This window comes from Drosophila pseudoobscura, chromosome 4 (genome assembly GCF_009870125.1).
Source record: "Drosophila pseudoobscura strain MV-25-SWS-2005 chromosome 4, UCI_Dpse_MV25, whole genome shotgun sequence".
NCBI classification, from domain to species: domain Eukaryota; kingdom Metazoa; phylum Arthropoda; class Insecta; order Diptera; family Drosophilidae; genus Drosophila; species Drosophila pseudoobscura.
The window spans coordinates 20,017,284-20,044,407 of record NC_046681.1 but is presented as its reverse complement, the minus strand read 5'-3'; the positions used below and the strand labels follow the sequence as shown (position 1 = coordinate 20,044,407).

The 27,124-nt window shown below is 44.3% G+C and overlaps 3 protein-coding genes across 6 annotated transcripts; 2 read left to right on the top strand and 1 right to left on the bottom strand.

The window, feature by feature from the left end:
* The first annotated feature begins 1,756 nt into the window (after nt 1-1,756).
* LOC6902851 (39S ribosomal protein L13, mitochondrial) lies at nt 1,757-5,507 on the top strand. 3 transcript variants are annotated; one of them, XM_015180389.2, is made up of 7 exons: nt 1,759-1,891; nt 1,953-2,076; nt 3,236-3,495; nt 3,558-3,706; nt 3,788-4,526; nt 4,589-4,917; nt 4,973-5,507. In XM_015180389.2, exons 1-7 carry the CDS (start codon nt 1,868-1,870, stop codon nt 5,433-5,435), a joined length of 2,088 nt encoding a protein of 695 aa, XP_015035875.2. In that variant the 5' UTR covers nt 1,759-1,867; the 3' UTR covers nt 5,436-5,507. The 3 variants fall into 3 exon arrangements, with proteins under 3 accessions (XP_015035874.1, XP_015035875.2, XP_002132587.2); XM_002132551.3 differs by lacking the exons at nt 1,759-1,891; nt 1,953-2,076 and adding an exon at nt 3,041-3,195; XM_015180388.2 differs by lacking the exons at nt 3,236-3,495; nt 3,558-3,706; nt 3,788-4,526; nt 4,589-4,917; nt 4,973-5,507 and adding an exon at nt 2,380-2,818 and having other exon boundaries at nt 1,757-1,891.
* Nucleotides 5,506-17,564, bottom strand: LOC4817012 (uncharacterized). 2 transcript variants are annotated; one of them, XM_001356456.4, is made up of 6 exons: nt 16,492-17,564; nt 7,411-7,882; nt 7,154-7,348; nt 6,947-7,078; nt 6,634-6,892; nt 6,216-6,409 (listed from the first exon to the last, which is right to left on the bottom strand). In XM_001356456.4, the coding sequence occupies exons 2-6, from the start codon at nt 7,735-7,737 to the stop codon at nt 6,216-6,218; spliced, it is 1,107 nt and encodes a 368-aa protein (XP_001356492.2). In that variant the 5' UTR covers nt 7,738-7,882; nt 16,492-17,564. The 2 variants fall into 2 exon arrangements, with proteins under 2 accessions (XP_033235738.1, XP_001356492.2); XM_033379847.1 differs by lacking the exon at nt 16,492-17,564 and having other exon boundaries at nt 5,506-6,409; nt 7,411-7,737.
* Nucleotides 17,565-18,391: 827 nt separating this feature from the next.
* Nucleotides 18,392-21,434, top strand: LOC4817231 (uncharacterized). The gene is made up of 4 exons (XM_001356455.4): nt 18,392-18,598; nt 18,665-18,756; nt 19,317-19,605; nt 19,677-21,434. The coding sequence occupies exons 1-4, from the start codon at nt 18,591-18,593 to the stop codon at nt 21,358-21,360; spliced, it is 2,073 nt and encodes a 690-aa protein (XP_001356491.3). The 5' UTR covers nt 18,392-18,590; the 3' UTR covers nt 21,361-21,434.
* Nucleotides 21,435-27,124: the final 5,690 nt, after the last annotated feature.

Here is a 27,124-nt window from a genome sequence, read left to right as displayed (position 1 = left end):
GAGATATAGTATAAAAACAACGCACTTGGCAAAACTGTAAATCGAATTAACAACAAAAGAGGTCTACGTTTAAGTTCGTAAATTGTATGGCAACAGAAACAACACAAAATTATTATAAATAAATGATTAAAAAACGAGAATCAATGGGGGATCCGTGAATAAGTGAGAAAGAGAAACTGTAACTAAATCTAGACTTATTTGTTAGTTTTTAAATATTTCCGAAATGCATTCGAACGAAGAAGTCACACAAAAGAAAGCAAACAAGGAGATGTCAGGAATGAGGGACAGAGGGAGAAATGTACCAAGGATGTTTATAAATTGTTTCGTAAAACAACTAATGTATTTTCAATAATATTTAACTAATATTAATAATAAAATCAGTGCATAAGTAATTTTAGTAACTATAGAAAATGTTTAAATGAAATTACAAACGAAAATAAAACAAAAACAACAAAATAATTGAAAAATTTCAAAGTGTTTTGATTTTAAATTGGCCGCTCTGTTAAGTAACGGCACTCTGAACATTGTGTGGGTACAACAGCACATTGTTTACAGCACGCACGGCAACGAAAATCATTTATTGTTTATGCCAGCTCTTATTGGGCTTTGTTACAATTATTTGTATTGTCAAGTTTTCATTTTCAGGCTTCTTGGTTACCTGTTTCCGTTCCTCTTGTGTTTCCGCCAACCGAAGAGAGGAGAACTCTCATGTTCAGACTTGTTCAGACATGTTCAGGCTGTCGTTCCTCCTGGCCCGGTGGTTCCAGGTGCCCAACCCAATCAGCAGAATCTCTGAAGGCCAGCCATTGTTTAACGAATTGCTGCACTGTAAAACCGTCACGATGGCACCCAATCTTCGTATTTGGGTAATTCTCAATCGCACACTTTGTCGTCAGGGTTTGCCGACCGTCACGAGTTTTGTCCATCTTTTCTAAAGGAAATGCGAAAAAACATGAATGAAACAATATGGTAATTGTTAATATGCAGCACAAACCTTGTGCTAATGTGTTTCGAATAGCCATCAACAGCACGGTCTTCGCGCGAATCAAATTTTTCTGTAAACACTCGATTTTAACATTTCCCGCGAATTTCTATCGCACAAAACTACCGATCAGTGTGACCGCGGCTTATCGATAAAGTATACCGTCCGACCCTCAGAAATATACCGAAACATACCGCCTCATTTGCAAAATATACCATAAATATACTGACGAATTCAAGATCTATTTCACATATTGCTCGTTTTTGATCTTCCGTCAAATATTACTAGCTATATAGAACAATTAGCCATTCCATCATAATTTTATACGATTGATGCATCAATTTTCTACAAGGTCAGTACTTTTAATTACTTTTGTGTATTGAATTTTGACTAAAACACGGTTTACAAATTAATGTTGCCTCAACAGTGTGCATGCACTAACCATACTGTATGGTTAGTGATTTTACATTACATCGATTAAATGTTTCTACATTTTACATTACTTCGATGTATTTCATATCGATCGACCAACAGATGGCGCTGCAAAATGTAAAAACATGTCATGAATCGATGTATGCAAAATTTCATTTTCGACGTCATATAGAAATCCAATAAAAGCAATTATTTAAATTAAGCCAATCAAGTAGGAAATTGATTCGTAAATCGTATAAAATTATGTGGGTAGGGCTGAGAAATATATCTAGCTAATAATATATGACGGAATATCAAAATTGAGGAATATGTAAAATTTAACTTTAATTCGTCAGTATATTTACGGTATATTTTGGTATATTTCTGATGGTCGGACTTCCGCGGCCACACTGATCCCATCCAACTAAAATTTTTATTTGAAATTCTATTTTTTTCTATTAAAAAAGCTTTAAAATGTCTATTGCCAAGCGTGTGCAGGTGGGTAGTAACGAGACTGTTTATCAGCAGAACCTGAAAATACCTTCTGGCTTTTTTCTAGCAATGGGCAACATTTGCACGAACCTGGCACATTTACGACTGCACCTGGCAGAACCCTTTTGAGTCCGCTGCACTGGTGAAAACACATTTAATGGGTCTGCACAAGCCCATATATCATCCTATGAGTAAGTACAACCCATAGTTGTAGCCACCGGTACTAGTTTTAAGTGAGAAATGTGATACAATCGGGGGCTCGGTGAATGTTTACGTGCGTCATTACATCACAATCTCGGCCGGCGTGTTGTGGCTCTGTTGGTGGGAGTACAACAGAATTAGTGGGTGTCCTACACCATTCAAAATGGTAATTATTAAAGCGTCTCCCTAGTCCGATTGATTCCATTTCTGATAAGCGCTCTGTTCTTCTAGGTTAAGAAATTCCTTCCATCGCCAGCTGTCATTCAAGTCTAAACACAAATCCGTATTTGCAGATGATTGCGGGGACCATGTGGTGTTGATCAATACCAAGGAAATTGCACTACCCGGCGACGAGTGGATCAAGCGTGTCTACTTCCATCACACGGGCTACCCCGGCGGTGCATCCTGGACTCTGGCCTGGCAGCTGCACGAGAAGGATCCCACCATGGTCATGAAGAAGGCGGTGTACAATTCAATGCATGGAAACCTGCAGCGCAGACACACAATGCAGCGATTGCATCTTTTCTCCGGCGACTCGGTGCCCGATGAGATTCTCCAGAACGTCACAAACCAGATACGCACTCCCCGCACTGTGCCCCAGAGGCTCGATCATATTGATAAGGAGACGCTGGAGAACTTCCCCACCATTATGGATTATCCAAAGGACTACATATTGCGTTGATTGTTGTTAAAATATTTTAATTAAGCAGAATACATTTAAACACAAAATAATCGTTGTGTTTTCCCTGTAAAAGAGCGGTTATTGGGGTATATTCGTTATGAGTTTGGTTACGTTCCAAGAATTTAAGCATTTTATGTTATATACAATAAGTTTTCATATCTACAATATCATATACATCACTTATTTTCAGTGTTTACAAGAAAGCAAGATATTTCCCAATCGAATTGTTGGTATGTTGTAGTGCATGGTATCAACAAGTCGGCTTTCTGCCGTTGCCATTTCACACTTCTGTAAGGTGGCAACTTTGCATTTAGAGTTGCCAGATATTTGAAAAAAGCTTGTTCAGCCGGCCCGGCAGTGAATTGCAAATTCTTAATATTTTGTCATTGGCGACGCCTACTCTTTCATCTCCAAACATATATCAGAAGTGCGATCATCATATACTATATACACACTCGTTCTTGCAGTCTCCAAACGCGGCTTTTGCACGACACACCTACAGCAGCTCCAGCGCTCGTTCCACCAGCCACAACTTTGTCCAATCTATCAACTCCAAAAACGCAACATGGGCCGCCTGGGTACTGTGGATCCTAGCTCCTACTCGCAGCCGGATTTGATTACCACGGAGCACAGTGTTCTCAACTGGAAAGTGGATTTCGATGCCACCAAACTGCAGGGCAGTGTGGTGCATCGCTTCAATGTGCTGTCCACTAATTTGGAGAAGATTGTGAGTAGCTCGAGAGATATTAACCAATGAAAAGCGTTCTACACAAAGTGCATTCATGGTAGCTCCTGGACGTGCGGGACATCAATGTGACCAATGCCACGTTGCTGGCTGGAGGCAGTGAGCTGCCCATCAATTACTTCATCAGCGATCCCGTGGACGATATTGGACAAAAGCTAACACTGGAGCTGCCAGCCGGCACGGCTAAGGGGAGGTGAGCATTCGCATTCAGATCGATAAGCTAATCTTTATGGGACTTGTAAATAATCCACACTACTTCACTCCTATCGTGTAGCCTCAATGTTCGCATCGATTACGAGACCTCAAGCAGTGCCAGCGGCCTGCAGTGGCTGAATCCCACCCAGACCCTGGGCAAGGAGCATCCCTATATGTTCTCCCAGTGCCAGGCCATACACGCCCGCTCTGTGGTGCCCTGCCAGGATACGCCAGCGGTGAAATTCACCTACGATGCTGTGATTGAGCATCCCACCGAGCTGACTGCCCTGATGAGTGCCATAATTGACAAGAAACAGCCTGGCAAGACACACTTCAAGCAGGAGGTGCCCATACCCGCCTATCTCGTGGCCATTGCCATTGGAAGGCTGGTCTCCCGACCGCTGGGCGAGAACTCCAATGTCTGGGCCGAAGAAGCCATTGTGGATGCCTGCGCCGAGGAGTTCTCTGAAACGTCCACCATGCTGAAGACCGCCTCGGATCTGTGCGGTCCCTATGTGTGGAAGCAGTACGACTTGCTGGTGATGCCACCATCATTCCCCTACGGTGGCATGGAGAATCCATGCCTGACCTTTGTCACACCCACTCTGCTGGCGGGCGACAAATCGCTGGCCGATGTCGTGGCCCATGAGATTGCACACAGCTGGACGGGAAATTTGGTGACCAACAAGAACTTCGAGCACTTCTGGCTAAACGAAGGATTCACCGTGTTCGTTGAGTCAAAGATTGTGGGACGGATGCAGGGCGCCAAGGAGCTGGACTTTAAGATGCTGGGCAATCTGACCGATTTGCAGGAGTGTGTGAGTACAACGTCCAATGCATTCCTTTACTATTCCTCATAATTTGCGTTTTCCTGCTACAGTTGCGCACTCAACTCAGTGGCACACCAGAGCTTACCAAATTGGTTGTGGATCTATCCAACTGTGGCCCCGATGATGCCTTTTCCTCAGTGCCTTATATCAAGGGCTCCACATTCTTGCGCTATCTGGAGGATTTGCTTGGTGGACCAACTGTTTTTGAGCCTTTCCTGCGTGAATACCTGAAGAAATTCGCCTACAAATCGATTGAGACCAATGACTTCAAGAGTGCCTTGTATGATTACTTCAAGGATACGGACAAAAAGGATCAACTGAGTGAGGTGGACTGGGATCTGTGGCTAACCTGCGAGGGCATGCCGCCAATTATTCCCAAGTAGGTGCTTATAATTCCTAAGAAAACTCCTTTACTAAAATGCGCATGTTTATAGATTCGACGAATCCCTGGCTAATGTCACCACGGATCTGGCCAAACTGTGGAGCACTGCTACTGTGTCTAAATTGGTAGACAACAAGGACATCAAGCAGACCATTTCCATCCATCAACTGATTGACTTCCTGGGCAAACTGATCGAGTCGAAGGATATTGTGGAGTTGAACGAAAGCAAGATTAAACTCCTCGAGTCCACGTACAATCTGAATCTGTCCAAGAACGCTGAAGTGCGCTTCCGCCTGAATCGCTTGATCATTCGTGCACGCCTGATCAACCGCCTGGACGAGATCATTGAATTTGCCAACTCCAATTTCCGCATGAAGTTCTGCCGCCCCATCTACCGCGATCTGGCTGCCTGGCCCGAGGCCAAGCCTGCGGCCATTCGCAACTTTGTCAAGGTCAAGGACCAGATGATGGCCGTGTGCTCGCACACTATCGAAAAGGACCTGGGATTGAAGTAAACTAAATTTAAGTCGAAAATTTTGTGCATTTCGAGATCTGATCTGTTAAGTAAATATGAAATTGTTTGTGTATTCTTATGGGTTTTGCTTTCCGTTTTGGTTTCTTGAATTATTTGTTTTTATTAAAAAATAAGCAAAACTACGTTTATAACAAGTTGATTTCCGTTTTCCATGCTCATTGTAATTTCTAATTTTCAATTTTGCTTGCAATTTTGTTGTCGTGTTATTAGGTTTCCTATTACAATTACAATAAGTATTACCAATTTGTTCAGCTCAATTTTTGGATATCCGTTCAACATTGACCAATGCTCGTATGGTCTCCGTGTTCGTTCGGTTCCGTATACCTAATCAAATGGGCGATGATCTTGTGGATCTTCCTTCTGTTTCAAAACTTTACTTTGTATCATCTTTCATTAAATTCTTTAAATTTCTCTCTCGGCTCGTAATACACACATACAATTTATTATTAAATTTATTATTGTTTGCTTTGCTCGGCGCTGCTTAAATATTTTCTCTGTTCTCCCTGTTCTCCTCTCAACTGTTTTCATCGACGTGTTTTGCTTGTTCGTTTTCTTGTTTTCTTTTTTTTTAAACTAATTAACAATTTTGTTTTTCACTTCTTACATTGACCAAAATTCTACAACATGCTTCAAATTTCTGTTATTCCAGTTTATAGCTGAGAAATCTTCATAATTCAGTTTGTATTTGGGGCTTTTCTCCTTCTCCTTCGGCTTCAGCTTCAGCTTCTCCTTCATGTCGGGGTTGAGGAATTAAAAACTATCACGCACTAGAATTATCATTGGAACGGGACGTGGATGGACCGGCACCCTGATCATCGCCTAACACGAATGTGGGACTCTGGCGGGATGTGTGATAGTGATAGCCCTCTCGATAACGTTGATTGGGTTTTGTCCGTGCGGTTTGTGTGTGACCCAATGCTGGACGCTGGTTGTTGAGCTCATTGGGTCGTTTGGCTGCGGGGCGGAAATAATAATGCAGATAGTCAATGGATATTACAGAAAGGGAAGATACCAGATACCCTTGCAAATTGATTGGACATTTATATTAGAGCGTGTTTTCCCATCGATGTGTCAAAATTAAATATTGAACCGATTTCGATCAAAGTTTACTTTTTCATTCGATTCCAAACACCTTTGCAAGGGCACAAATTATTGCATAGATCCTGTGTTTGTCTTACCAGGTATATAAGGCTTTTGATTATAGGACGATTGTTGTTGTTGTTGGTTATATAGATCCTCCGATACTGCTGCATTGCCATTCCGATATGGCGTCGCATGCAGTTCGGTGCTACAAATAATGGGACTCATCGGTGTCATTTCGCGATCCTCGATAAACAATTCGCTGGCATCGTCGGGCACCTGACGGTACTGAGTCCATGGCCAGGATGCGATGCCCGACAAAAGAAATGCCTCCAAGGCGCACACATATCCAATAATCTGGAAGGAATAATCATGTCATTTGATGGATCGCATTCAGATGGTGCGACTTACGCCTGTGGCTAATAGTGTGTCCCTGGAATGCTTGGATACCCATGTGTATTCAGTGGCACAGAGGACCATGTGGACAAGTAATGTGGAGCTCAAAATAAATATCAAACCAATACTCAGGTACATCCACGTATTCTACGGAGAGAGATGATGTAATTATATATACTTTTGGGGGTTTTTTTTTTGGTTTTTGCTGTTATTTATAGTTACCACTTTAGTCCAATTGAATGGAAACATGAGAGCTATATGCGATATATCCAGAAAGAGCATGAGACATGTGATGAGTAGCGAGAAGAGCGCACAGAAGACCATCAGTCTCAGGCGTCCGATGAGTGGCAGTAGAAAGAGGCCCACCTGTACCGTGCCCGCAGAGCATTCGCAGGCCAGGCAGGCGGCCGAGGATAACTACGGATATACATACATATGTATAGTGGATATATAGGTGTACTATATAGGATCGATCTTACCACCAATAGTATGCGCACAATCCCTGTAGGCGTTTTCAAGTGTTGCGGATCACAGTGTAGGGCAACGCCCCATGGCAGCGGTGTCGCTCCGCTGCGCTGTTTGTAGTTGGCATGCGAGTCCCAGGAGGTGCATGTGCCCAGCGGCGATTCGAGGGATAGCGAGAGCTCGCCGGCCCTGCTGCCAGCTATTTCAAAGTCCTGCTCATCGTCCAGCTGACAGCAGACCGGCTCCAGCTCCAGCTCACGTATCTCGTCCAGCAGCAGTTCTATCTCGTCCGTGCCATATAGATCAGATACAGACGGTATGAAACGTTGGGGTTGTTGCATTGCCCGTTGCGGGATGTGTCCCACATCACCGATGGTTGCCCCTCAACTTTCAATAACTGCTTCCACGCTCTGTATCTCTTTCTCTCCCGTCCGTGGTGCTATGTACTCTGTGTCTTTTTCTCTGTCTTGCTCTCTATCAGCGTATCTGGAAGTGAAAGAGTGAAGAAGGAGACCCAATGAGTTCTCCATTTTATATGCCACAGAAATTGATAACTGTCAAGCAGCCTGCCCCCGACGCTCATTAGAGGCCCCTCGAATCCATCCCCATCCCCATCCCCATCCCCATTTCCATTCCCATCCCCATCCAAAGCTCCGTTCTGTACCAAGCTTTTGTGCATAACCATAACGGTAATTTGATATGAGTCGTCGACGACGACTTTGACGTTGCCGCGGCTCGGCTGTCACTCATACGCCATGTGTGCCGCGGCAAAGCGCTTCTAGCGAGCCCCTTGGGTGTTGCCAATCAGAATACACTACAGCCAGGGCCTAGGGCTATGTGAACTTCCACAACAGATTTGTTTATATTAATATTAAAGTAGAGATTTAAGTAAATAATGGTGGAATCTTTATGGAATGAGAAATGAACGCTTAAAGAGATTAACTTTCACAGCCAGGAAACTTTTAAGTACAGAGTACTCTGACTGTGAAAATCGGAATGTGAATCCAATATTTACATAGCAACCATTTCCTATTCCTCTATGTAGGTATATTTATACAATTCCTTCCGCAATTCCTGATTCCAAATTAAAACCAAAAGCGTTCATCAATCACTTTAATTCAAAGCAACAGCACAAGAGGAGTATCTGCCATGTTTCATTTATCAACTTCACGTCTAATTACGGAGAGAACCACTCGCTTCGGCACTCCGCTACAGTTTTCCATTTATTATTTTTAATTGCGTCTGATGCGCGGTCTCTGATAAACCTCTCCACATTCCGCATTCCACATTCCAGATGAGGTGGCTGCCAACTTGAAATTAAATCGAATTGGTTTTCCTTTTACCACCAGGTAGGAGTGCTTCTCCTGCTCCTGCTCCCGCTCCAGCCACACATCGATGGCCCCAGCGCGTATGCAATGCATTTTTTTTGTTCAGTGAAACATTTTTATGCCACACACATACACCGGCAATTAACACAGACGGATGCATGTGTGTGTGTGTGTGTTTGTGGAATACATGAAGAGGAAACTCCTTGGAGAATTTCAACAATTTTCGACATGGACTGCTGCCTGCCTCCTGCCTTCCTGCCTGCCTGCCTGCCTTTCTGCTGTCCGGCAGCATTCGCCTTGAGTTGTCATAATCAGGACACAAAATGAAGGTAGCTTATGCTCCCTGCTGTCATTCGTCCTGTTGTCATACCCTGGACGAGGGTATGATGATTATGAAAAGATGTTTGCAATGAAGGGAATAAAGGAAGCATCTCAAAGTGGAATATAACCATATTTTTAGTAGTATAGAAATCGGTAATGCTCAAATCGGATTATCTGGGAAGAACACGCTGCTTTCTAAGGACTAAGGACTTCCTTCCCGAACTTAATCAACGTCCGGCAAGGGTATTACCTTCTTCGTAACCCATATAGTCGTATCTACTGTTGCTGTGGCAGCAGCACAAGGACTCTGGGGCAGGCAGTGGCAGTGGCATGCAGCAGCAGGACGAGAGCAATGCAGCTGGCCAGTCAACACGAGAGGAACTGAGGCATAGGAGCAGCCCATATGTACATACGTATATCTCTCTCGACAGGCAATGTAACAACTCACTCTCTCTCTCTCTCTCTCCCTATCTCTCACACTCTTGCGCTCCCTGTATTTCTATGCTGCTCTCTTTTGGCTGTTTTTTTGTGAAGTTTTTGTTGCTGTCAGAGCCTTAGCCTCTGCTTCTGCTGATGCTGCTGCTGTTCGTGTTGTCCTTGCTCTAGTTTGAGCGCGAGAATGTCCCCAGCCTCCGGTTTTGGACCTGGTCCCCCCCACCGTCAACCCACCTATACACGCCCTTATCTGTGGCTATTATCGCTGTATATAATCTGCTAGGAAAAAGAGTACCCATCGAGTGCCTAATGAGAGTCCTTGTCAGCATCTTTCTGAAAGGACAATCATGCTCTATCTTATCCCATCGATTCCCCCGCATTAAGCCCTTCACCTGAACCTACCACACAGGCTCCAGCCCCCCGCCATCGTACAATTTGGAATCAATTATGCTCATCTGCATATAAACTGACTTGGCTTCCTGTAGGGCTCCCCCTCGAGCCACCACCGCCGCCACCGCCACCAGCACCTCACGGAAGTGGAAGTGGAAGTGCAAGTGCTGTGTATGCAAATTTATTATGGAATGAGTAAAAGAAGGATGGAAACTGGCGTTTAGGCCTCATGCTAGTATAGCCTGCAGGACAGGACAGGGCAGAGAACGGCAGTGGTAGTAGGTTCAAGGGTTGGACACTCATCGGGGTTCAACGCTGGCGTCGGCTGCATTTCTTATTTATGAACGTGCATAGACAATGCCCTGGGCCGCAGCCCGACTCTTGTTGCTTTTTGTTTGAGTTGAGTGCGGACATGGCACGGACACGGTACGGTATGGTATGGTACGGTACGGTACTCTATGCCTTCCTAAGTACACAATCACACAGCACAGCACAGCACGGCACACCCATCCATACGATGTGCAACTTTTGTCGCATTCAATGGACCAAAGTTGCCGTAAATAACTTTTAATAGAATTTTTAATGGGCTTCGGCTCGGTTCGCTTGGTTGGCTGACCAAATCGTTTGTTGGACTCCACCTAAAACTCAGCCATATTGTATGGCAATTTCGTATTAATATAGATTGCTGTAATGACTTTGTCCAGGCAATAAACGCAAATACGGAATTTGTTTGGCAAATATTACAATAAGTATTTGGGCTGTGGTCATGGAAAGGCATGAAATGGTACGAATATGAGAGGGTAACTATATTGAAGACAAACAGATAAGACATATTTAGCAGACAAAAATATTAATAAACTTAGCGCCATTTAGTACCCTAGCATTTCCTTAGACACCGTTTGTTCTAGGGTTTTACTAAGAAAAATCATGCCTAATTGGAGCTTAATTTCTGCCCATGGGTTCAGGAAACGAAGCTCACCAAGCTGAAGCTGAGAAGGGCAAAAGGCAAAAAAATACCCTGAATATGATTGGGTTCTTAAAGGAATTAAAAAAGATAGCAAGGCATCTGTAAGTGCTTATCCCTTATACGATAGGAGCACTGGTAAAAGCTAAGCGAACAGCTGAAGGACCTTCAAACATGATTAAAAAAATTTGATATTCCCCAAGAGATATTAGCACTGAGCAAGGCACTCCATAGACATAGCTTATAAAGCATAAGCCTCCACAATAAGACAGATGCACAGGCACATCAGATGCACATCAAATTTTACTAGATGATATTATAAAATTTTCATGCGATTTCTTTCGCAAGGCAAACGAAAACGAAAACTTCTCTATGCATTTTAAACTTGCACAGAACTTTTGCTGGAATAATAAATTTTTTATGGGCTTGGAGAAACTAATGACCTAAGCAGGGACCAGGATGGATCCACGTAAAGTTATCAGCCACGTGGTCTTTGAACTGTGACCATAAACCATGGAGCATAGAGCAAATGTCGGACAGGGCTTGGGCTTGGGTTGGGGCTTGGGGGGGGGGTCCTTCGTAAGTTGCGTATAAATTTGAGCTAAAATTATTGGAATTTTTTGTGCTGTTGCTGGTTGCAGACATTTTGACTCTCGTCCTCGATTCGTGGCGGCAACATTCAATGCGGCTGGTCTGGGTCGAAAGAATGGGGGGCATGGGGCATGGGGCATGGGGCATGGTATTGGGGCCGAGTCTGTGAGTCTTTTGCCTACTTATTATGCCGCCGCATGTTTCTCTATGTTTGCTCTTTCTTTTTTGCGGAATTATCGATTATAAATGAATATTTCATTAGGGGAGAAGCTTGGCGGGTGGGAGAGAGGGGGAGAGTGGAGAAGGTGCCTGGTGCCTGGTGCCTGGCACCTGCTGCCGGCTGACTTCCGTTTCCGGGTCGCGACACTTGCAAGGCTATTTTCAATTAAAATGCAGCATACTTTTCCACTTCTCCGCTTCACACGTATTTGTCTCTCTCGTTCCATCTCGCTCCACTCTTTCTATACACTCTGTACCCCTCTGTGTGTCTCTGTGGAATGTTGTATAATGGATGGTATCCCCACTTCTGCTTTGTGTCGCATAATTACCAATGGCAGGATAATTAAGGCAGCGCCAGCCAGGGGCCAAAATAAAAAGGACAACGAGCCCCGAATGCGGGTCCCGGCTCCAGGGATTTGCAAATGGCGTGGGTCGAGTAGGAGTGGGAGGAGGCCTGCCAGTGGGGGCGGCCAGTGGGTGGCAGGTGGTTGGCCGGTGCTACGAGCACGTGACTAACGGTAATGGCACGCCAAATCACAGAGCGAATGAAATATTTTCGGTGGGAGTGTTTTTGCCACTCTGTTCATTGCGAATCCTAAATGAGTGTCCTTTGTATGCGGCTAGGAGGAGTATTTTAGCGCTTTTTAAACTTTCATTTAGTTAAATTTGTATCGAAATTAATTTTTGAAGATCAGCCAAGGACCCCAGACCACCATGGCTCCTTGTCAAGTAGAAGAGTAACTGATATTCGCTTACATTCTCTTGAAAAAAATTTATTTTAATAGGATATGGGGTTTTATTTTTAGACCCTTTCAGACCTGATGCTAAATGACAGAATATTACAAAATGTTTCAGAGAGAATTCTGTATGCATCACGGTGTGAAAGGGCTGGAAAAGGAGATGGATGAGACCGAGTGCAACGAAGTGCCTCCAAAATAGTAGAAACCACCAAAAAATATTTAACCAAAATAAACTGCTAGTGCCAGAGGCCATAGGCTGTCACGCAAGACAAGAGATCCTGATGGTATTTACTTAACAAAAACATACTTAAAATGTGCCTAAACTAATTCAAATATCTTAAGATTATGCATTAAACTAACTTAAATCTGGGCTTCGAATTTCCCTCAAACTTTTGAATCAATTAAAGAAATAAAGTTTCACTTTTCACGACTAAACTTTGCTCCCTTTGGAAACCCCAACCCGTGATCCTCTTATGCTAAACTTATGCGCCAACTCCACTTGAGATTTAACCACCTCCCCCCCTAGCCAACCCCACAGAGTACCCACCCCTCTCTCTAAGCCCAGCGGCACTCGACAAAAACTTGAGGGAAAAAGTGATTAAAGCTCACGTTTCGGGATTACGTAAGCTCCTACAGGGATACTTAGCCGGGTCCCATTTTTCCCCGTGTGTGTGTGTGTGTGTGTGTGTTTGTGGGGGGGGGGGGGGGCTAAGCATATCATGTGTTTATGCGCGAGTCCTGAAATGAACACCTACCCCCCTGCCACCCTCGAACCATTATATACCCCCTGTAGGGCCACAATTTTTACCTGGGGCTTTTCGGGGCGTCCCCTGACACGTGAGCTCCATAAAATACAAGGAAGCCTCGTCATGTCATGGACGTTGCAGCACGCGAGCGGCCCAATGGGTCCCTCATCCGTACACTCCACGTTTGCGTTGCTTTTAGCCCCCCCCCCTCCCCTACCGTCTTTCTCTAACCGCTTTCCCTTCTTGGCTCCTTTCCTGTACGCTTTCACACCCCCCCCCCATCCCTCGCAGCTTTGCCCCCTGCTTCATTGCGTTTTCACTTTTGTTGGGAATCATTGTTGTTTCGCCTGTCGAGGGAATTAAGCATTTTGACCAGATGTTTTCAAAGCACAGAATAACCACAAAGGGATATACATACATATATGTACATATATACAAAATTTCTGTCTGTTTCTTTACCTTATTTTGAAAGATATCTGGCTGTCGATCGTCTCATAAATATAGTCTAATTCTTCTTCATTTGCAAAGATACAATTTTGTAGAGAAACCTCGAAATATTATGCTATGTGAAAATTCTCCTTGTAGATTCATCTTTCTTTTTTACTCAACATAAATTATCATTTCGCTATCTTTCAGATCGATGTTTATATTCTTCAAGATTCATCAATTTCAAGGGTATTTAAATATCCATTGCCCTTTGATGGGTTAGGGACCAATGGAAGAAAAACAGAGCACATAACTTTTCATTTTCAACAACAATCAAGTCTATTCTTTAATCATTATCCAAATTGTTTTCAAATCAATACAAAAATGTATCTACAAGGGTATCCAAATCTCTTCTCTTTCCTTTACGCCTTTTTACGCTGCGTAAACACCGCTATTAAATTTGAACTGACCCCAAAACTGACTGCTGACCGAGCTCGGACCCAAAAGCCATCAAATACCCAAGCTGCAATCCAACATTGTGGCTCGTGCTCCTCCGCCCGTACCCCTAAGCCTAACCCTACCGCCTACCCCTCCAATGACAGTAAACGGGCGGTGCAACAACCTCGTTTAGTTGCAGCAACGACCTTGACTCAGTTTCATTTTTACATTTTCTTAGAAAAGAGGAAGACGAAGCCGTGGCGAAATAGGAGAAGTCTTAGTAAGGCTAAGACACCCCACCAAGTGGTGTTAGTCTCTCGAATATCGTGTCTTATTAATAAGGCTTAAACCGTCTAACGGCAATTTAATTGCAGCAACACACACACCCCCACCCCCACCCGCACCCCCACCATTAGGCCATATGAGGTTTGGTTCTATGACAGCAAACTAAAAATAAACAAATGAGCCAAGAAAAGTAACAAAAAAAAACAACCAAGAGGTTGAGGCAGCAGCTGACCAGCGCCTGCGTAAAGAGAAAGAGAGAGAAAGTCTGAGAGAGGGGGAGAGAAAGTAAGAGAGATAGTGAGCTTGAACAGAGATGGAGAGAGAGAGAGAGGTTTCGAGAGACAGACCAAAATGATTGTTGTGGCTGTAGAAGGATTTCAAGGAAGTGAAATAGCTGCAGACAGCATTTTTCACACACAAAGTTTCCTATTTTCTTCCTCTTCCTGCTGCTCCCTGCTCCCATTATCCACCGCCCACCCCTCTACAGAGTTTTCCCTAGCTGTCACTTCCTCTCCATATCCATTTTTGCCTGTGTGTTGGCGTCTGTTCAATCTCTCGAACTGCCCTGCACACACACACACACGCAGTAGCCTTTTACACAGATTTTGTTTTTTGAGCCTTCAGTTTTGATTTTACGGAATTTTTGCTACGAATTTGAAAGCATTTCCCAGAATTTATATGTATTTCGAGGCAAAAAGACTTTGACACAACATTTGTTCGCACTGTAGCTTAAATATTTTATGAGAGCTCAATTGGGGCTTGGAACTTGTTATTGGATGATGGAAATGCATGAATATTTAGCAGAAAATAGAGAAACTCCTACTAGATAATAGCTTTCAAGCATGGGGGATGTAAATGATATAAAATCTCTTCAAGTAAATGTTTTTAATTGAATATAATATCAATATAAAGTAAAAATACAATTCTTTTTGGTATTCCAGCGGCTAATTAAGGCTACCAAAATTATGTTAATGTTGGGTCATATTCAATAGAATTGAAGCCACAATCGTGTTTCCCCCTTGTGGTCGAAATTTCTAGGGCTAATTAAGACTAAACAGAAGGTAATAGAAATACAGAAAATGGTCTATACTTAGAGTAAACGATCTGGACAATAAACAAACCAATTAATAAAAGTTAGCTACAGGAATCGATTAGTATTATTTCGTTAAGGAGCGTTAAGGAACTTCCATAAAATAAATACTTCCATTTACCTAAGCCAAAATTCAATAAGAAACTCCTTCAGAGAAGTCGATGCATAAATGTATTTAAATATTCTCCATTTCCAAAAGAAACTCCAATAAGACCTATAAGACCTATGGTATTTATTTTATCATTTATTCCTTTTATTATTCATACAGGCTTACATATGCCCTGCATCTCCACTCTGAGCCCACAACTCCACCCATTTCGAAAGCCAAACAAACGCTCAAAGGCGAGCACATACGAGTATATCTAGAGAAGTTTCCTATTTCTTAATTAAGAAGCTCATGTTGCCATTTCCCTACCAAGACTCTTATTTACTTGGACACTTTCTTAGCCATAAAATCTATTAATAATGTGATGGCTTATATGCCCTGTGTTATTTGCTCGTTTTGATGGTAAAACAACTTGCAAGATTTAATGTTTTCTTTCATTTGGCGGTGAATTTGGTTCAATTGAACCAATTCCGAAAATGAATCTTGCACAAACATCCCTAGCCAAGGCTTTTGCGTACGTATTAGTAATGTTTTCCTCAGTTTGTGTGTGTATGTGTGCGTGTGTGTGTGTGGCAAAGTGTTATATTGACATTTGGCTACATAATGATTTATGCTGCTGCAGGCAGGCAGGCAGGCAGACAGCAGCAGCAGCATCATCGCAGGCAGGCAGCATCGTCGAGCACTCGAGAACGATCCTTGGCTTCATGTAATCCCTGTGCTGCCACTTGGCTGCTATTTTCGAGGCATGGCCATAATTTATTTTTATATTTACAACAACAAAAACAGGAAGGAGGCAACTATTACACACATTTTGAACGGCAGGAGTACCAAAGGGGTCTGCGACGGGGTTCTGTGGGGCAAGCGAAGGGCAAGCGCGCTGGAAAGCATGCTATGATTTCTGTTGCCACACGCGTGGGCGATGCGTGTTGGGGGGGGGGGGGCACCACAGTAGGAATGGGGTGATTGGGTGGCATTTCGTGTATACAACTAGTTAAATAAATTTACACTTGACCCACCTTTTTATTCGCTATATATATACACGTATGTATGTGTGTGTCTGTGTGTGTGCTTTTTTCTGGTTTCCAAATGCGCGGCTCGCAGCGTTCACGTAGTTTCTATTTCCCTTTCGTCGCGCAAAAATCTCTCGAAAATTGCCTTTTTATATGCTTTTAAATGTTGCACATGTGTATGTATGTATGGCTTTGTGAGAGGGTGTTGGCGTGTGTGTGTGTGTGTGTCGTGTGGGTGTGAATGGAGGGAGGGGAAAAGTGAGAGGCAAGGCTGGTCTGCTCTTGCTCTTCCTTGTCAGCGATTCGATGGCAGGTTCATTCATGGGCCAGGATTCAGGCCCAGGACACGGACTGTCGTCGCCTGTCCGTCGTAATGGAGTGTGTGTCCGTGTGTGTGTGTGGCACTGTTGTTTGAATGGTCGTGTATGTGTGCCGCAGCATATTTATGAAGCACAACGTTCGCCTCCACGTTTCCACGTTTCCACGTTTTCCCTTTTCACAGTCCCAATTTTGCGATTAATTGCAATTTCGCACACACTTTTTTGCTTGAACGCGTATTTGGCTCTACTTTTCTCTTGGGGTATTTCAATTTTCCATTTCCATTTTCGTTTGATGGCAGCGCCAGCACAAAACAATTTTCATTTCCAGCGAACACAAAAATCATTACTCAGTGCGACCGAAAGTATGCACGCTTTTCCCATTTTCCGCTGTCTTTTCGGGCCATGCTGTGCTGCTGCCTTTCAACATTTGCTCGCACTGGCACTCACACTAGCACACTGGCTGGCGCACACACACTGAGGCTCTCGGAGATAGGCTGGGCCACACACACACACACCCATACACACTGGCACAGAGGGGAGAGTGGCGTGTGGTGCGGTGTTGGGCAAGGGAGGGGGCACAATGCAAAGCAGCAGCAGCAGCAGCGGTAGTGGCAGCGGCAGCGGCAGCGACAGCGACGTAGCAATGGATAACGCAACGACAAACGCAAAACGGACGACGCCAAAAACCACCGACGCGACGCACAAAAAACGGACCAACCCACAGAGAACCGACAGCGTTGAAAGCCAGCAAACGACTGAGAGCTTTGGAGCTGCTCCAAGATGCACAGAGAGAGAGAGAGAGAGATAGAGAGCGAGGCCCCCGAGTTAGAGAGAGAGAGAGTGGGAGAAGGCTACCCGGAAAGGAGAAAGTGATGGCAAGAGAGAGCGCTGCGTGTGTCCTTTGCAGACTCTGTTCCCGGAACTAGCTCGCAGCAGGCAGATGGGAGAGAGCGAGAGCACAGCACGAAGAGAGAGAGAGAGAGAGAGAGTGCAGGCCGATTACACTGGAAAGAAAAGGATACAACTAAATAAATCTATAGGAATGTAAAGAAATGCTAGAAAGCCGAAGATTTACCCTGAAAAGTCTTCCAAAATTGTTGTGCTTTTGATTTAAGAAGTAGTTAAGTATTTTCTCCATTTTTAAGACCGATATATGAAAAGATAATAGAGCGATTTTTAATAAATTTATATCTTCTATTGAGGATCCTTTTTGTAACAAGTCGTTTATTTTAAACCATTCAAACAGACATTTCGGAACCACTCGGAACAATTATCCCTAGAAAAAGACAGAGACATGTGTTTATGATATAAAATTCCATTAATGAGGTTTAAAGTGGTCTTCAGCCAACTACGAGTATCCAACTACTAGACTAGTTACACTGATATATCTTATTGGAATCGACTATTTAATATCAATAATACATTTCATATTCGTATTTCCATGACAAAATTGATACCAAAATGATGATTAAGAGCTTTTTTTGCCCTGTGTAGTGCTTGTCTTCAATGAGAGCAAACGATTAGGCTGATAAGCTGTCCAAGCACGACCAGACCTATGCGAATCTATTGTATTGCATGTCTGACCGATCGATCAGTCGTGCCCAGCACGTTAACACGAACGAACGTGTACAGATCGGGATAGAGAGAGAGATATAGGTATAGGTATACAGAGAGAGAGAAATCAGAGCCGAGTGTACGCGTACAGAGTGTATAAAGTGCAGCAGCTATACTAAGTATAGCTTCTGTTTCGATCTGTCTTGTGTCTTTTCTTAGAATCAACCGAAAATGGAAAGGTATGGGTGATATACTATATTTGGCTAATGATAGATTACAAGTCTTTTGTTCTTTTACCCACACAGCTTCTGGCAAGAGTTGAAATCGCTGTTGAAGACCTTACTGTGCTTTGTTGTGGCTGTGATGCTAATGCCTTTGCTGCTGTTATCGTTTCTATGTAAGTGATCATCATCATCTCCCCAGCAACGATCGGATCGATCCAGTGTACCAGATGATCATCGATTGATCAGTTCGACACGCGCTGCCTACGCTGATAAGACGAGTAGACCACTGGCCCCCCTATAAATCAAGAACATCAAACACGACCGACTATATAAATAAACGAGGCATGGGTTGATTAACCGATTCCACTCAGCCAAAGGATAGCTCTAGTTCTACCATATAATTGGCTCTCTTCCCAGTGAAAGAGAGAGTGTGGGTCAGAACGGGAGACAGTCCCAGAGATAAGCTTTTTGTTTATAAATAATAGAGAGTACCTGTTGCACCTTTGGCGCAACCCAGACGAGCGCCCGAGCGAACCTTGACCATCCGAATTACTCATAAAAATTTTGCAGCCGATAAGGCAGCATTGTTGCTGCCGTGGGTTCGGTCTTTCGGGTGGGCGATAATGCTCGAGGTTTTCCCTCTATTTAGACTCCAATAAGAAAGAAAGCCGAATCAAATCCAATCCAATCCAAATTAGCTATCACCTCGTCATATTTCGTTTTTTTTTCGCAGGCGCACACTTTGGCAACGAGCTGGTGAACTACATTCTGAGTATCAAGTATCCCAACCTGACTATCTCCAAGTCGAAGAAGATTCGCACTTTGATCGACACCCAGAAGAATGCCGGCATCTTTCACTTTCTGCTGCAGGTGGAGGGAGCCTGCGACTTTGAGCTGATCAAGCGATCGTATGCCCAACACCTCACGGACCTGCGGGACAAGACGGGAATGGTGAGGTTCCCGAAGCTAAGACAGAAGCTGGTCAACTGTTGGGGTCACTATGCCTGGGTGAATGATAGCAGGTAGAGATGATCAATGATCAAATTATTTATAAACGTTAATGAGCTCTTTCTCTTCCCAAACATCCCATCAGTGGTTTCAACATCAACAACCATGTACTACTCAGCACCCACAAGTACCGGGGACGCCCTGTCAACGACTCCAATATCCAGGATTACGTGAGCGAGCTGGCCACCAAGTACATACCCTCTGACCTGCCTCAATGGCAGGTGATTGTAATACCCAGCTCCGACAGCACCCAGCCCTACTACATCCTGATCAAACTGCACCATTTAATCATCGCCGAGGAGGAGGATCTGCATGTGGGGGAGATGCTCTTGCTGCACGACACCACGGAGAAGAAGACCGTGATGACCCTGAACGATGGTGTTCTGGGCCAGAGTCCATCACAACAACTGTCCCACTTTGTGCGGCAGCCAGAGCACATCAGTCGACTGGTCAAACATCTGATGCACTTGGTCATCTGTCGCTGGCAGCAGTTCATCTACGAATTCGAGTCCCTGGAGACGCCCGATGGCGCCTCATCCAGCATCCAGGTGCGGTCTCTCAGCCAGCTCTTGTCCCTGATCCTTATTGTGCTGGTGAATGTGGTTCTGGGGTACTGGCGGAGTCGCTCAAAGCTCCTCAAGTTGAAGCGACGTTCCAGTGGCTATAGGAATGATGTGGGCCGCCTGATGACGATTCGATTGCTGCTCAGAAGGGAGCTGGAGCATCGCAATCTCAGCTGGACGGTGGCCAGAATGGCCCTGTACAATAGTCTGCAGCCCACGAATCTGGCCAAGGTCTGGACCCGCTTCATGTGGCGCTTCAATATGAACCATGTGCTGCTCCTGCCCTACCACTTCTACTGCGAGGCCCTGGCCATGCGGGATGTCCTGCTGAGAGGCCAGACCAGCTACACATCCACCTACTGTGCCCGGCTGCATCTGTATGTGCCGCTCCTGCTGTACGCCCAACTGGAGCTGGTCAAGATCTGCTGGGAACTGTTCAAGGCGCCCCGTAACATCTATGAGGTGCTGTTCGAACAGCCCACCAAGGAGTTGAATATTCTGCACAAGAAATCCTATGCGGGCAGGAAAATAGTCTCCTTCAGTCGCTCTATAGATGGCACCCAGCTGAGGGAACGACATCGGGACAGATTTAACGATCAGCTGCGAGAATCGGACTTTAGTCTCACGTGTCTGGCCGGCGCCGTACATGATTACTTCAACACCTTCTCCGATCTGGCGCCAGTGCCTTCGCTTTTGAACACTACTTGTAGGACCATTTCTAAGGGATACTTTACCGATCGCCGAGGGGACAAAAGCGATAATATAGGTGGTGTGGTTTTTCTGCAGCTGCCACTGCGTCAGCCAGATGTGGAGCATGCCCGTCATTTGCACGGAATTGTGGAGTGCATCAGGCAGCAGCAGATCATGATCTATTTGGCCTCAATCGGTCAGACCAAGTACAGCATGCTAACGGCCCTCCTACCGCATGTCCTTACCAAGATCTTCATCAACTTCTTCTCGTATAATTTTCCAATTACGATCACAGAGATCTATGGGTCCTCGGCCGAGTTCCAGTCGACTTGGGGCCAGAGGGTTCAGGATGTGCTACTCTTCAGGCCCCCCCAATCGAAGACTTGCCTTTCCCTGAATCTCCATCGCTTCGGAGATAAGTACAGGCTGGCTATTATGGCAGACACACATCTGGCCCCGGATCACACGATCATAACACGATCTTTCGAACGATATATGGAAACAGTAACACTCTGATTCTCAAACGAATATAAATGAGGGGAAACTATAACTTTCAAGTATACGAATAAAATTATTATCTATTAAAAAGCTGGTTTCTCTGAAATTCTATGCAGAATCCTCCTTTTCAGGGCATAGTCAAACGAGTATACTAAAAAACTCGAATCGATTGAAATATACCAGTCTATTACCGATCTCGTTTAACAACCCGTGACCGCTCCCGGTTACAGCTGTGCCGCTCTTGGAGTGACCTCTAGACCTAATCACTTACAAGGCCCCGATAAGAACTTACCTGTTAACGAATATATATATCGCACTCGGACTCTTCTGCATGCTCATCACTGGATTACTTCTCCAAAAAACACTCTATCTTTTATGTTTGAACAAGGAATGTGCTTCATTGAAATTATCTTCATATATATCGTACCCTTCAAAAATGTACTCTTCCCACATATCTGGTTTATCCCTTCGTTCAGTTTCAACTAGCAAAGTAACCCTGTTATTAAAGCATACAAAACAAACTCGAATCGGTTGAAACCTCAAAAAATATCTCTCGATCTATGGATAATCAAGCCTACAATTATTGCTTGGACTTTTCGAATTTTTACGAGGCCAGAAGTGCAAAAATAAAACCGATTTGCTCATTTCTCCAAGCTTCCGACATGAATCAACGGACAAACGACAGCAAAGCCTCGTTAATCATAAACGAGGAGGTGTCACAACAGGATAGGCGCACGGCACGAGAGATGGGAGGTGAAATGTCTTCTCAAGCCTATCTAGAGGACCTAAAATGGCCAACGAAGAACCTTTCAAAGCAGCAACAGCAGAAGCCTTCCATCCTGGACCAGACCCAGGCTCAGGAGCGTATGTGCGTGAACAGATCCGGCTGTGGTATAAACCGTAGCTATCATCCAGGCGATTACCTAGCACAACAGCCGCATCAGAGTCAGAAGTATAAGAAGAATTTAAACCAGAGTCCTGTCAAGAAACAGCAGACTTCTCGGGATCCTCAACAACAGCAGCCGCAGCATCAGTGTCTGGAGCAGAGAAGCCAGACTCCTCCAATGCCGAGTCAGTGTCTCCAGACTTCATATACGAAACTTCCTCAAGAACAGGCACAGCGTTATGACAGTCCGAAGAAAAAATCTTTAATCAGAGCCAGCTCCAAAGGTATGAGAGTCCGATTTTCACATCCTCCGCGACGAAGTGTTTCCTTTCTGACGGAAAATCCAAAGCCCTCCAACGAGGGCTCGAGCAATACGGACGAGGAGAATTTAGCCGATAAACGTGATGAACGTGATAAAAATACATCAAATAAGTACATGGAATTCCTGCCCCAGCACTATTCGCATCAGCAGCAGCACCCACATGAACAGTATCGGACGGCTTTGAATCAGAATTCTCCTCAACGCAATCAAAGCCAGAAGATAGCACCCATTAGCAAAACTAAAGACGTCCTATCGCCGTGTCCACATCAGTACAGTCCGCAAAAGCCAAATATACTTTCTAAGAACACGGACGTGACAGATTTTCACCAATATATTAAAGAACTTGATAGAAACGCATCGTGCAAGTGCAAGGAATATGCCCCTAAACTCGGTCAGAGTCCAGCCCATCTTCATAAGCACAAACAGGAGCATTATCAAAGGAATTCAACGTCACGTCAGAAGGTCGAAAAACAGCAGCTGTATCCGATTCATCTACAGCAGCAATCATACCCGAATCCTTGTGAGAATACTTGTGAAAAGCCGTCACAACGTAATCAAAGCAAGATGCATGCTAAGGATATCCCATTGTCGACTCCTCATCAATACGGTGGTCTCCCTGTGCCGGATAAGTGGGGCAGAGAGATTGGTGGGGAACTTCTCGCTAAGACTCGGACTCGGAGCGACACCTCCGAGAAAAACCGCGAAGATTCCACAGTAAAACAAAAAAAATATAACAAATGCGAAATGCAATGTAGTGTCGAGAACGGCACGGACAGCACCTCCACAGGATCGTCCAGGAACGAGCTGTGTTCCATTGTCCGGGCCGAGCTGTGTGCGTTGGTCCGGAACGAGATTGAAATTCAGTCGGTGTTCGATGAACTGTCTGATACTGTGATCTGTCATGTGAAGGACTTATTGTGTGGGCTGTCAACCACTGACAATGTTCCCCCGGACGAGTATATGGCGGAGAGTGTATCTACAAAGGCACCCAAGAATTCAGCCATAGATGATGTCCTGGATACCAAGAGGCAAACCCAAAAAAAAGCATCGCCTATCAAAGGCATATTAAAAGCTGAAAAAGTTCAAATGCCGCAAAATCCAGGGCTAGACAGAAAAAATGTCGGGGAGCTCCAGTCTGTGAGCACACTGTACAAGAGCATGGAGTATGTTCCTAAAAAAGTTTCGCTTCAGAATCCTACTCAGCGTACGTATCAGGATCTTACCAAAGAGAAGACACAGAAGTCGTATCGACAGGCTTCGCAAAATTCCCATCGTACCTCGAAGCTGAAGGCTCAGAAGAATCCTCAACAGAAGCATCCAAATCAGGATGATGAGGATGATTCCGAAGAGTGTAATTTCGGAGTGGATAAGAAGGCACACAACAAGTTCATGGAATGTTACGGTAAAGGCTTCCCAAGGGACAAGCCCAAGCACAGGCAGTCCGGTGCCGGGCATGGGGTATTTTCCATGGCCAGTAGCAACTCGGTATCGACTTCGATCAGTGCCAAGAGCGGGGACGAGCTGCGTGCCATAGTCTGGGACGAGATGCAATTGCAGTCGGTGCGTGGTGATCAAACATCCAGGCCACGATATAAGGATCGTGGAGAGAAAGTTTCCACACGTTTAGACTGGAATCCGCCCAGAGATCACACCCATCCTTGTTCAAACGTGTCCAAGTTTCAGGATATGAAGGAAACAATGTCCACACACATCAGTTCCCTCTCGAATTTGGCCATAGCTGTTCATGTGCCCACCACTGATTCATTTAAGAGTTCGACAACAGATGAGATGCCACAAATCGAGTGCAGTATGAGTGTTGCGTGACCTTCCATCCATGGCCACAATTATTAGTTATAGATGGAATTATGAATTATGAATTATGAATTATGAAGTCTAGTGTAAGTTAGGCTAGGGCAAAGCGGGAGCGCAATAAAAGCTCGCTCTCTCGCTCTTGGCGAATTCGCCCGCTTTGCCACCGTAGGATAGCTAGAGTAAGAGATTTGAATTGTGAAGAAAATATAGTTGTTCGCCAACCTTGAAATAGATCGAGCGTATCAAGTTTTTCGCCCCGCCAAATAAATAATTTAAATTACAGCCACCCAAAGTTTTCGGTAACTGATTAGAAAAACTCTTCTAATTTTTCATGGCGCCCCCGGGTGGACTGTAAAGTGAATTATAGGCAACAAAAAACAAGTGACAGTGACACAAGAAATTGCAGTATACATATGCAAACATATTCGTTGCCCGCGTCGTGTGTGTGTGCAATCGGCAATCAATTTTTGTAAAATATCATCGCGTCGGTCGCGCCAACAATAATTTTTGTGCAATTCTGCTACCGCCGAGGGATGCCCTGCGAAAAAGACAGGAAAGTAGCAGTTGGATTCAAAAATCCAAAAGAGGAATCAGAGGTATTTGTGCAGAAAATTGAAGGCTGAGCTAAAGACATTCAGATCTTTCTTTGAGGTGTCTTGTGCTGAATACATTGCACATCGCCTTCAATTCTAGGCACAGACGTATGATACATATATAGTAGAGCTTGATTGCATGCACTTTGTTATTAATTGCATAAATATAACTAAAAACATAAATACATACATACATATCGACCCAAACAGACATACATATGTGAACCGCTATTTGGACGCAACAGTTATACATATGTACATACATACATACATCTTTCGTTTACTGCAATCACTGTCAACGCCCCCCCCCCCCCCCCCCCCCATTTTATTTTGTTCTACCTTTCTCGTCGTTAGAACAAAGTTTGTTCGTTCGTTCACCCAAGCCACGGCGTATAGAAAATATCCACACATACATACAAGCAGCAGCACCGGTGCATTATTTCGTTTTCGCTTTCGCTTCTCCACTGCTGCTTGCGTTGTATTTGTTGGGAGAATTTTCGTTGCCGCTCTTGAGCTTAACGGTGCGCCAAGTGACGTGCTACCCTACATCCAACGGGTATATTGTTTTCGGCTGTTACTTGCAACAACTCTTTCCCTTGATACCTCGTGCATCGACATTCAATTAAAATTCGTTTTCGATTATCGTTCTCGTTCAAAAATTTAAAATTTAAAAAAAAAAAAAAAATATTAATAATAAATATATAAATAAAAACACAGCCATTATGGCAGAAAAAAGTAAACCCACTCTTGAAGACTTAAAGATTAAGCTCAAAAGTAGAGTAAAAAGCATTCGCCGCTTAGAGGATCGATTAGATCAAGGGTCGATTCCTTTGCAATTACCGGAATTACAATGTAGATTAGATTGTTTGAATGCTTCAATTGAAAAGGCTAACCATTTGCAGGAGCAAATCGAGGATATAACAGGTGATGATGCATATGCAGCCGAGTTGGAAGAGCTGATAATTGTCACCAAAGGAAAGATAATGTCGCTTATCGCCGCCTTTGATGCAGCAAGCGAGACGAAGCCAGTGTCTTCTTCAGCCCCAACTCATGCTAGACTTCCGAAATTGGCATTACCCAAATTTAGTGGTAAACACTCGGAATTCAAAAATTTCATTAGCCTTTTTGAAAGACTAGTCCATAGCGACAACAGCATACCGGTGATCGAAAAATTTAATCATTTGATTTCGTGCCTCTCTGATGAAGCATTAGGAACAATAAAGGCGTTCCAAGTCACCGAGGCAAATTATGAAAAGGCCATGGCTGGCCTAAAACGAGTGTATGACAACGATTATTTGATTTTCACGAATAATATTTCCACATTGTTCAATCTGCCGAGAATGTCGCATCAATCTGCATCATCTCTAAGAACTCTAATCGATACTGTTTCGTCGATTTACGGATCGTTACTGTCGATCGGAGATGATACAACAATTTCGAATGCAATGCTCATTCATCTCGTTTTAAACAGAGTCGACCCAGTGACGAAACAAAAGTGGGATGAACAGCTTACTTATGAGAAGTTGCCGCTTTGGTCCGACTTTGAGAAAGTCTTGAATCGTCGATACCAGCATCTGTCTGCTGAAGAATCGACCAAGCCAAGGCAAGACAAAGTCATGCCAAGCAAGCAACATAATCGCAGTTCATTTGCTTGTTCTTCCACTTCCACCAACAGTAGAACTCAGCAAACTTGTAGCTACTGCAATTCAGGAGACCATGTAGTGTCAAATTGCCCTTCATTTTCGCGTCTCTCGGTGATGCAAAGGTTTGAGTTTGCTAAGTCGGCATCCCTATGCATTAATTGTCTGCGAAAAGGCCACGCTGTTGTAAAATGCAAAGCCAATAAATGTCGAGTGTGCAGCCGCTCACATCATACATTATTGCATCGATACACAGTGTCGGCTAATAGTCTCGCGTTGCCACCACCCCAAGAGAGTCCTTCTCCTCCATCAAATCAGAATCAACCTTCCACGTCACATGTTTTGCATGCGACAGCGTTGGACAGGGTAATTCTGGCTACGTCGATCGTAAGCGTCCGAACTAAGAGCGGTGAACACATTCTGGCCAGAGCTCTGCTCGACTCTGGATCACAAACAAATTTCATTACCGAGGACCTCGCTAATCGCTTACAGATCCGTAGAGAGGAGTCCTGTATTAACTTGCTTGGAA